Raw genomic sequence first — 10,663 nt, 5'->3', positions numbered from 1 at the left:
CACCTGAGGCTGTCGCTGTTGACGGTGAACACCTGAGGCTGTCGCTGTTGACGGTGAACACCTGAGGCTGTCGCTGTTGACGGTGAACACCTGAGGCTGTCGCTGTTGACGGTGAACACCTGAGGGCACAAATGAACAGTTTGAGGCACTGAAAATAATGTGTTTCAGTCTGTTTACCTTCGTTGATGTTCGCCTCAGTACCATACCGGAACACAGTTACCCAGCCCTAGTTGTATCATATATTTACCCTTGTATGGCAGGCCATTATATTACTTAATAATTAGACAGGCCTTTTTGCCATAACACTAAAAAATATGGTAGGTCATTGAATCATGTAATCAGCGATGTATGGCAGACTTTTCTCATAAAAATAAAGATTGGCAGGGCGTTGGATTTTTTATTTTCTCATGTATGGAAGGCCTTTTAGGAGTATGGCAAGTTATTGTATCATATAATTAATGAGGTGTGATAGGTTGTTGTGTCATACGATTTAGAAATATGGCAGGTGATTTAATCATTTCATGTACATATGGCGGGTAATTTATCATATAATTAAAAATACAGCATATATATTTTTTCCATTTTAAACTTTATTCAGTTTCAGAATATTTTTTAACAAACCCTGGCCTCAGCTGAGCTCCGTAGGTCACTTCCTGGACGTGTGGAGTCGGTCCTGATGCTGTCTGCTGCATCGACAGGAGCTGGTGACAGAACGCCACATGCAGTCCATCTTCACAGACGTGATGAAGCTGGACCTGCAGGACCCGGCTCACTACTCAGTCCTCACCAGCTGGGCGGGGCACACGGCCAGTCCCGGCGCCGCCACGGCCTGGATCAGTTTCCACGGAGACGCCCACTTCGCGCTGGCCTCGCCCGCCGGGGGCATCACCGTGGTGACGCTCCCACCTCACGGCACCCAGGGTGAGTTCACGAGACCTGGCTGTGAGTGTGCACGTTGACGCCGTGAGCGTGCACGTTGACGCTGCGTGTGTCCTCAGGCGGCGTGTCGGTGGTGGAGCTGAAGAGGAGCTCGGTGATGAGGAGGATCTCCGGCTGGATGCCCACAGCCATCCGGGGGGATCAGAGTCCGGCTGACCTGGTTCTGAGTCTGGCGGTCCGGGAGCTGGAGGAAGACTCCTTCATCTTCGCTCTGGGTCAGAACCACAGGCTGCGCATGTGGTCGCTCACGGTGAGTCCTGGATCTCAGAGACGTTATTTATCAGCTGTAGGATGGACAGAGTCAGGAAGTGTGGGAACGACTGAAGCAACCAGCGACATGTTTGATGATTAATAATCGATTAATCTGTCAATTATTTGTTCGATTAATCGGCCAAATCATTGAAACACGTAATTAAATTAATATAAGTAGATATTAATCAATTTAATTCCTGTATAAATTAGGGATGCATGTTATTGATTAATCTAAAGATGATTTATAGATTGACTAATGATTAATTGATAAGCAGCCATTTTCTTAAAAAACAGTTTTCTATTGAATCAAGAGGGTCTTTTCATAAAATGAAGTGTTTTTTCTATAATATGCTAAATTAAAAAAGAAGCACATCATAAATATTTTCAGTTGATTTTGCTGCTGTATTAAACACTGACTGGAAAACAAAATGTGGATTTCTCATACATTAAAAACTTGGTTATAGCTATAAAACATAACAAAACAGACATTTAATAGGCTGCTGAATGAGGAAAACAGATAAAAAGAATAAAATATGATTTTTAGATGTAAAACTTTTATTAATTTATTATAATTAGAATTTATTTGCATTTAGAATTTATGGTTTTTCTCTAATTCTTTGTTTTGCTTGCTTCTTGTTGGTTCTGTCTGTGGCTAAACCGACCCAGTAAGTGGTTCTGAAGCAGCCCCCCATCCCTCCCCCTCCCTTACTGAGTCGGACCAGGAGTTCTGCTCGCATCTTTTTTTTTACTTCATCCTGAACCTTTTTGCTGTTTATTAAATAACTTTGAGCCTCGATCAGAAATTAAAAAAAGGCTGGATGTTTTTCTGGTCCAAGAGGAGGAACCAATGGTGGACGAGGGTTTTTATTTATTTATTTATTTTTACCCCCACGGGACGTGTTTCCTCCTCGCGATGCGGCTCGCATCAGATCAGACCGTCTTTTAAAAAAATTAAATGTGGCGTATATTTTTTATCATAACTTAGATCTACTTGGCCTAACAACACAATTTAAAAACTGGTTTAAAGTTCGAAGTCTCTGTTTTCACTCGAGAGTCAGAGAGGGCGGATCTTTACAGATAGAGTTTTTTTCTTTCTTCCTAAACTTTATTTAGATCAGCCAGCATTGACAACACTGTGTGGGTGACGTAAACGGCTCTGCGACACGGCGAGGGACGCATAAATCACTCAGCACAACGAATCGATAATGAAATTCATTGCCAACGCTTTTAATAATCGATTTTTATTGATTATATTGATTTGTTGTTGCAGCCCTAAAAAATGTTAACATGATATTATGGAAAAACAAACAGAATAAAACACATGTAACACACAAATACAAACACCAACTCCAACACGTTCAGAAATTCAAGTCCATTATTCACAGTTCATAGGTTTAAAGTTGAATGGTGCAGAAGAAAATAGTTCCAGTATGTCTGAAGTGGAACACCTGTTCAGGTAGAGTCCTTTGTGTGTCAGTATGATTGTTACCAGAACACATGCAAAGAGAGACGGGCTGATTTCCTGCCACAGTGTGGTTCGTAGGTAGCTCGCCATCATTTGAAGGAGGTGATCAAAAAACCTGACCTACCAGGTCAAAAGTATAAATTAGATACACGTTCAATTAAATTGTCTTGAGCTTTAATGATTTGTAATCATTACAAAAAAAAGGTATGCAAGTAAAAAGTACAAATGTTTTTTATCATAACATAAATCATACTTCACAGTATTTGACTTCAGTCATTATTCAAAATAAAGTAAAGTTTCAAAATGTTTACTCACATTCAATTTGAATAATTGTTGTGCAACAGGTTCAAAGTATGTAGCTACAAATTCAACCAGGGTTAGTACAAAACAGTACAGAACCATCATTGTCGCCTTAGCGGTTGGTCAAAAATATCACAAAATACCATAATATGTTCAAACACAATAAAACAAAGATGTCCTTTAATTATTAAAGATATGGCCTTTTATTCGGCTTACTTATCAAGTCAGTTTATCAAAGTATTAAATTAATACATGATAGGAGAGGTCAAACTGACCTGGATAAAGTGCTAACTAAATGAGCCGTTTGCTCTATGGAGTATTGTGTAGCAAACACTTGTTTCTGCAGTTTGTGCAGCAATAATCCACTAAAAAGGTGTTTAAAACAATGAGGCAACTCATCGATGAGTGGATGATGGAATGGGTCAAAGTTAATGAGTTGTAGAAGTCGCAGAAGTTCTTCAGCAAACAAACAGCAGCAGAGCGCAGCCACAGTGAGCGGCAGCAGGAAGCAGGAAGTGGTCACACTGTTAACATTGGACCTGGTTCTGTGTCCTCAGGACCACACGTGTCTCCTGGAGGCGGACATGTTGGAGTACATGCCGGTGTGTAAAGGTGTGAGGCGTCTGTCGGGTCAGGGTCACCGCCTGAGGCTGACCTTCTCCTCCAGAACCGGGCTCTGCTTGTGTGTTTACCTGGCGGTCCCGCAGAGGGGCCAGTTCATCATCCTGCAGCTGGTCGGAACCGACAACAACCGCTACAGCCTGGAGCACATCTCCTCACTGTTCAACACGCAGGTGAGACCCGCCTCACGGCTCTGTGGGCTCAGAACCACAGCCTGAAGGGTTCTGTGCTGTGAAACTCTGGTTCTGTCTTCAGGAGACTCTGGTGGACTTCACTCTGACCCCCTCCGATGTCTGGGCCCTGTGGGTGGACGAGTCCGGCAACACTGTGGTCAAATATATCAACTTTGAGCAGTAAGTACTGTCCTCGCCTGGTTTCCACGCAGCGGTTCTGATCCAAACTCAGCTCGTTTGTCTTCACAGCAACACGGCGGGCCAGTGGAACCAGGTCTTTGTTCAGCCTCCTCCTCCAGAAGAAGTCCCCGTAGGGATGGACCTGGACCCCCGGGTACGACCTACCACAGATGTCTGGTTTCACCAGACTTTATGTCCTGGTGAAGACGGGTAGTTCTGGTGTTTTGGAACCATCAGAACTTTCTCATCTCTCTGTCTCGGTGCTGTTTTCAGGAGATGTACCTGGAGGTTCTGTTCTCTCCTCTGAGGTTCACAGCTTCAGCCATCGTTAAAGCTCTACAGGTGAGTCCACCTGTCTGAGAGCAGCTTCAGGTGGTGGTTCTGTGGTTCGGTGGTTCTGTGGTTCTGTGGTTCGGTGGTTTGATGGTTTGATGGTTCTGTCCTCAGATCTTCCATCGTGGTTCAGAGACAGTCTCGGATCTGTCCTGGGAGAACCTGAAGAAGGAGGTGACTCAGGCGGTGGAGAGTGAGGTAACTGTTTACATTTCCCAGAATCCTTTTCATCTTTCTGTTCTCTCTGATTGGCTGTCAGCTCCATCTTCTTCCCCCAGCTCAGAGGTCAAAGTTCATCCTCTGCTTGGCTCCAAACCTCACGTCTTCATCCAACTTCAGACAAAAGATTCACTTATTCCTGATAAATGTAACCTGTCCTGTGGTCCTCTCACCTGTCCTGTTGTCCTATCACCTGTCCTCTCACCTGTCCTGTGGTCCTCTCACCTGTCCTGTGGTCCTCTCACCTGTCCTGTGGTCCTCTCACCTGTCCTGTGGTCCTCTCACCTGTCCTGTGGTCCTCTCACCTGTCCTGTGGTCCTCTCACCTGTCCTGTGGTCCTCTCACCTGTCCTGTGGTCCTCTCACCTGTCCTCCAGTTGCGGAGCAGCGTCACAGAGTTCGAGTTCTCTCAGGAGGAGTACCGTCAGCTGCAGGTAGAGTTCTGGTCCAGGTTCTACTCGTGCTGTCTTCAGTACCAGGAGGTGGAGTCATCTCCTCTGGGTCTGACCGTCAGTCCCTACACCGGCATGGTCTGCCTGCTCCGCAAGGTGAGCCATGGGGGCGGAGCCTCATACTCCTTCATACAAACACGTCAACGCCTCGCTCCGTCGGGTCGGGTCAGCGCCGCTGACTTCCTGTCCGTGTGTTTCAGGGCTTCGTGTCCTTCCTGCTGCCGTGTTTTGCCGTGGATCACCTGTACCTGTCCTGCGACGAGTACCTGCTCTACGAGGAGGAGACGCCCGTCGCCGACGGTAACCTTGCCCTCTTCAGATGCTGGTCTCTGCGGTGGGCGGGGCTTCTGCCTGTGTCACAGCTGATTTTTACTTTTGTTGTTGTCCTCAGCCCCCGACGTGGCCCGAGACGTCCTGCAGCTGGTCCAGAGCCTGCGCCTGGTCAGCGACGCCGTCTCTGCAGAGATGGCCTACGAGATGGAGAGAGCTCTGGAGTATCTTCAGACCCCCGAGAGAGCGGCCCAGCTGGTTCTGGAGGACCTGCTGTGCAACGACACGTAGGTCACATGACCGGTGCCGCCTGGCAGGAACCTGTGGACTGTCACTAGGGACGCATGATAACTTATTTTAAAAACCAATAACTTTCTCCTAACGACCGATAACCAATAACTGATAACATGCCAGGAGATAAGACCCGTCAAATATGGGTAAGATCACAACATAAATAAACAACAATACTGTCAATTATACTATTTGAAATAAACTCTTAACAAGCAAACATTTCTTAAAGTATATCAAACAAAACAATTTCTCAAATGGTCATCTTTTTAAATAAGACACATTAATTATAAAAAAAGACCTTAAACACTGATCTGATTTAAACAAAAGAGTCATTCCACAAGTTCAAAACAGATAATGCACTAACACAAGGTAGATTAAAAATTACATTTGTTTTTATTAATATTAACATATGATGTAAAACATTTTTCTACCTGAAACAGCTTCTGAGAGTGTGAATGCATTACGACCGCATCATACTTACAGGAAGACACACAGAGAGGTAGCAGCTGTTCAGCTTGGTAAACCTTGGCTAACGATGGTAAACCGTGGCTAACGAGATAAAAGCTTTGGTCTTTAGTGAGGGTGAACGGCTGCTTGTCATCATTTCTGTCGTTAAATCGCTTGAGTTCTGCGTCTTCTGGCAATTTGTTTTGATTTGTCAGAAGCCTCAGCAATGATATAAGTCCCGATGAGTTCTTGAACGCTAGCTTGTTGTTGTTAGCATTTTAGCAGAACAGACTTTGTGCTGCATTCAGGAGGTAACGGACTTTACATGTTCTCAAGTTGGGAGTAGTTCTGATGTTTACGTATAAGTATAAAGTTTGTGTGTAACATACAGGGTTAATTGGTAAAATTATATTAATAGTTTGGTTGTTTTTCAGCACGGAGTATTTATTTCTTTAGTGAGAAAGTTGTTTTTTCCGACACCACTTGAACGTTGCATCGGGTCGTGCCGGACAGGAAGCAGCTTGACCAAAAAGAATAAAAATAAACACGCATTCCCACCGCCGCGCTGGCAAACATGTACATATATTATCACTTCTGTTTGTTATGATATCGGACCGATAAGTATGATGTCATTATGATATCGGACCGATAAGTATGATGTCATTCTGATATCAGACTGATAAGTATGACGTCACAATTCCCTGATATCGGCCCAATAAGTATGACGTCATAATTCCCTGTTATCGTGCCGATAAGGATGACGTCATAATTCCCTGATATCAGGCTGATAAGGATGACGTCAAAAATCCCTGATATCGGGCTGATAAGTATGACGTCATAATTCCCTGATATCGGGCTGATAAGTATGACGTCATAATTCCCTGATATCGGGCTGATAAGTATGACGTCATAATTCCCTGATATCGGCCCGATAAGTATGACGTCATAATTCCCTGATATCGGCCCAATAAGTATGACGTCATTATGATGTCGAACTTATAAGTATGACGTCACAATTCCGTTTTTGTGCCGATAAGTATGACGTCATAAATCCCTGTTATCGTGCCGATAAGTATGACGTCATAATTCCCTGATATCGGACTGATAAGTATGACGTCATAATTCCCTGATAGCGGACTGATAAGTATGATGTCATAATTCCCTGATATCGGGCCGATAAGTATGATGTCATAATTTCCTGATATCGGGCCGATAAGTATTGTGCACCCCTACCTGTCAATCACGCTCCCTCATGGCGTCCTGTCTCCTGCAGCGATAACGTCATCGTGGACATCCAGAACAAGCTGCAGGACGTGCGGAACCCGGCGGCAGCCATGATGGTTCTGCTGAGGGAGATGGACCTGGAGACGGACTCTGATCTGGGTGTGGACGGGCCCGTGGTGGCAGACCTGAGCGTGAGGATGAATCTGTCCCGGCTGTACAGCAGCAGCTGCGCCGTGTCCACCATCTGCCAGGCTGTGTGCCACACCGCCATGACCCGGGCCCGTTTCTGCAGAGACCTGCTCATCCTGCAGAAACTCTACCTGCGCTTCGGAGACAACGTATGTCCACACACACGCTGCGTTTGGGTTCCACCTGCAGGTTCTGAGTAATTACCTGTATGTGTGTTCAGGTGTTTCTGGGAGGCGGGGCCCAGCTGCTGCAGGTCCAGCAGGATCTGATCCCTCGGACCTCCCACCTCCTCTCCTCCTATCACCTCCTCAAACACGTCAGTCAAAGCCTGGCGTCCTCCATCCCCATGGACACCATGTGAGTACAGGTGAACAGACAGGTGAGCTCAGGTGTGTCTTCTGTCCACCTCTGAACAGCTTCAACTTGTTGTTTCAGTGACGTCAACCTGCAGCACCTCACAGCGTTGGAGCTGTCGGACACACCGAGCGTCACCTCAGGTAGATCAGGTGAGTCCTAGAGGGAGGTTAATTTTTAACATGTTCAGCTGGAGTCCAGGATGAATCATTTTTAATTTTACCTTCATATTTCACCTTTTTAAAAGGGTTTAATCTGTCATGTGACCAGGACACACCAGGTCAGGTGTTTACCAACTGCCAGAGGAGGCGGAGTCTCAAATGACTCAGGTCCACTCTCTGGTTCTGCAGACAAAAGAGGCGGAGTCTCAAATGACTCAGGTCCACTCTCTGGTTCTGCAGACAAAAGAGGCGGAGTCTCATATGTCTCAGGTCCACTCTCTGGTTCTGCAGACAAAAGAGGTGGAGTCTCATATGTCTCAGGTCCACTCCCTGGTTCTGCAGACAAAAGAGGCGGAGTCTCATATGTCTCAGGTCCACTCCCTGGTTCTGCAGATAAGAGGCGGAGTCTCATGTGTCTCAGGTCCACTCTCTGGTTCTGCATCCAGAGGATTTGGAGTCTCACCTGTCTCAGGATTAGTCCACTCAGGTTCTGGTCTCAGGTCCACTCCCTGGTTCTGATGGTGAACGTTCTCTGCAGCTCTGAACCCTCAGACGGTGGTGGAGCTCTTCTATCAGACGGTCGGCAGGAGGATCATCACCTCGCAGATGTTTTCCCAGCAGCCGTGTGACTCTCTGCTCCTCTGGACTCAGCTGACCTCCAACATGGTCCACCTGCTCGCTCAGCTGCTGTATCCTTCCTCACGGCTCCCACCGCGTACTGTCCTCACCTGCAGGTCCACCTGACAGGTCGGGTTCTGGTCCGTTCTGGTCCTGCAGGTCTGTGCTCTGTTGTAGGTTTGCCTTAACTGGTGCATCTCAGATGGCCCAGTAATCCTGGTTTCCAGTTCCCCGAGTGCCTGATGGCCAACTGTCAGTTCAGCCAGCTGCAGGTGAGTCACCTGGCCCTTTCACAATAAAAGCACAGAACTGAATATATTAAATAAAAGCATCGGTTTGTCTCCTTGAAGTTAAAATCAGCATCTTGAAGATGTTTCTCAGGGTCAAAGGTCAACAGGAAGTGAGTTTCAGACGTTTCTGTGGTTCTGATGTGGGTCTCACCTGTGCAGGAGTACGTGCGTCTGATTGGCCCGTGGTGCCAGGTGAACATTGGCTCGTGTCGCTTCGTCTTGGCTCAGTCCTACCTGGCCAACGGTGAGAGTCAGAAGGTACGTGGCCGTCGTGACACCCACCTCACCTGCTCGTAGCCTCACCTGACTGTGTGACATCACTTCCTGTCGCCTGCACCAGGCCCTGCAGTGTTTCCAGGAGGCGGCGTCCGAGGTGGAGAGGGAGGAGTTTTTGATGAAGCTGACGGCCGGCGAGGATGAAGAGGCGGCGTCCAGCCCCAGGTTACAGTACTACAACAAGGTAAGGATGCTCAGGTGTTGGAGCTGCTGCTCACCTGTGTGATGTCACCGACAGAGCTTACCTGTTCCATGTGACACACCTGTGCAGGTTTTGCGGCTGCTGGAGGACGTTGGTCTGCCTGAACTCGTCATCCAGCTCGCCTCTCTGGCCATCACAGAGGCCGCTGGCGATGCCCACAGTCAGGTAGGAGGCGGAGTTCTCCGGTTGTTATGGAGACAGATGAACAGGTGAGCATGTGTGTGTTTGTGTGTCTGCAGGCGGCTCTGTGGACCCGGGTCTTCAAACATCATCTGGACTTGGGACACAACAGTGAGGCTTATGAAGCTCTGACCCAGAATCCTGACAGCAGCATGTATGTTCTGACACACACACACACACACACACACACACACACACACACACAGTCTACTGGTTGTATGCCATGCGACACGTGTGTTTGTGTTGCAGGCAGCTGGATTGTCTCCGTCAGCTGGTGGTGGTTCTGTGTGAACGCTCTCAGCTGCAGGACTTGGTCCAGTTCCCCTACGTGAACCTGCACGATGAGGTGAGACCTCCATGTGAAACCTCTCACACCTGAAGCCTCGGAGTTGTTCAGGTGTAACGCTGTGGTCATGTGACCCTCAGGTGGTCAGCATCATCGAGTCTCGTGCTCGCGGTCTGGACCTGCTGACCCACAACTACTACGAGCTGCTGTACGCCTTCCACATTGGCCGACACAACTACAGGAAAGGTCAGGCTGCAGACACACACACACACACACCTGGCTTTAATGTGTGTCTGCTCCTCACTCTGTTTGTGTGTGTTTGTGTGTGTCTCAGCCGGGACCATCATGTTTGAGTTCGGGATGCGTCTGGGTCGGGAGGTTCGGACTCGCCTCGGCCTCCAGAAACAGGTGAACTGTTACCTGGCTGCCCTCAACTGTCTGCGCCTCATCAGACCGGAGTACGCCTGGATCGTGCAGCCGGCGTCTGGGAGCACGGTACGCACACACAATGACACACACACGTGTTAACGATGACGCACTAAGTGTGGTGTTGTGACTGACTGTTTGTGCTGCAGTACGAGCGTCCAGGAGCGTCACCAAAGAGGAACGCTGACGGAGAGTTTTCTGCTGAACCAGGTGAGTCCGTCTCACTGAGGTCTCTGCTGGAGTCTGTTGTGAGTCTGTGACGGGTCTGTTAACTGACTTGGAGTCTGTTGTGGGTCTGTGACCTGACCTGGGGTGTGTTATGGGTCTGTTGTGGGTCTGCAGCTGCAGGTAGACGTCAGGTGGACATCCTGGAACTGACTGACCTGGAGAAGGAGTACTTCCTGTCCCGCGCTCGCCTCACACTCGCTCAGCACCACCCCCCGTCTGCAGCCATCGCAGGTGTGTGTGTGTGTGTGTGTGTGTGTGTGTGTGTGTGTGTGTGTGTGTGTGTGTGTG

At 47.8% G+C, this 10,663-nt stretch overlaps 1 protein-coding gene across 2 annotated transcripts in view; it reads left to right on the top strand.

Annotated features, from left to right (window-relative positions):
* Positions 1-10,663, top strand: part of nup160 (nucleoporin 160) — a 14,148-nt gene that overhangs the window by 1,666 nt on the left and 1,819 nt on the right. For both annotated transcript variants that reach the window (XM_014026767.1, XM_014026768.1), the window contains exons 4-27: positions 699-921; positions 999-1,189; positions 3,514-3,750; positions 3,833-3,930; positions 4,000-4,084; positions 4,204-4,272; positions 4,378-4,461; positions 4,859-5,029; positions 5,134-5,233; positions 5,325-5,490; positions 7,215-7,503; positions 7,575-7,711; positions 7,790-7,860; positions 8,408-8,558; positions 8,690-8,759; positions 8,937-9,035; positions 9,118-9,237; positions 9,325-9,420; positions 9,495-9,589; positions 9,685-9,781; positions 9,862-9,967; positions 10,056-10,216; positions 10,297-10,357; positions 10,490-10,606. In XM_014026767.1, the coding sequence (XP_013882221.1) occupies positions 699-921; positions 999-1,189; positions 3,514-3,750; positions 3,833-3,930; positions 4,000-4,084; positions 4,204-4,272; positions 4,378-4,461; positions 4,859-5,029; positions 5,134-5,233; positions 5,325-5,490; positions 7,215-7,503; positions 7,575-7,711; positions 7,790-7,860; positions 8,408-8,558; positions 8,690-8,759; positions 8,937-9,035; positions 9,118-9,237; positions 9,325-9,420; positions 9,495-9,589; positions 9,685-9,781; positions 9,862-9,967; positions 10,056-10,216; positions 10,297-10,357; positions 10,490-10,606 (3,094 nt within the window). The remainder of the gene's footprint in view (positions 1-698; positions 922-998; positions 1,190-3,513; positions 3,751-3,832; positions 3,931-3,999; positions 4,085-4,203; positions 4,273-4,377; positions 4,462-4,858; positions 5,030-5,133; positions 5,234-5,324; positions 5,491-7,214; positions 7,504-7,574; positions 7,712-7,789; positions 7,861-8,407; positions 8,559-8,689; positions 8,760-8,936; positions 9,036-9,117; positions 9,238-9,324; positions 9,421-9,494; positions 9,590-9,684; positions 9,782-9,861; positions 9,968-10,055; positions 10,217-10,296; positions 10,358-10,489; positions 10,607-10,663) is intronic.

Source organism: Austrofundulus limnaeus, unplaced genomic scaffold, assembly GCF_001266775.1.
Source record: "Austrofundulus limnaeus strain Quisiro unplaced genomic scaffold, Austrofundulus_limnaeus-1.0 Scaffold588, whole genome shotgun sequence".
Taxonomy (NCBI): Eukaryota; Metazoa; Chordata; class Actinopteri; order Cyprinodontiformes; family Rivulidae; genus Austrofundulus; species Austrofundulus limnaeus.
The sequence above is the reverse complement of the archived record's forward strand: the minus strand, read 5'-3'. Positions and strand labels throughout refer to the sequence as shown.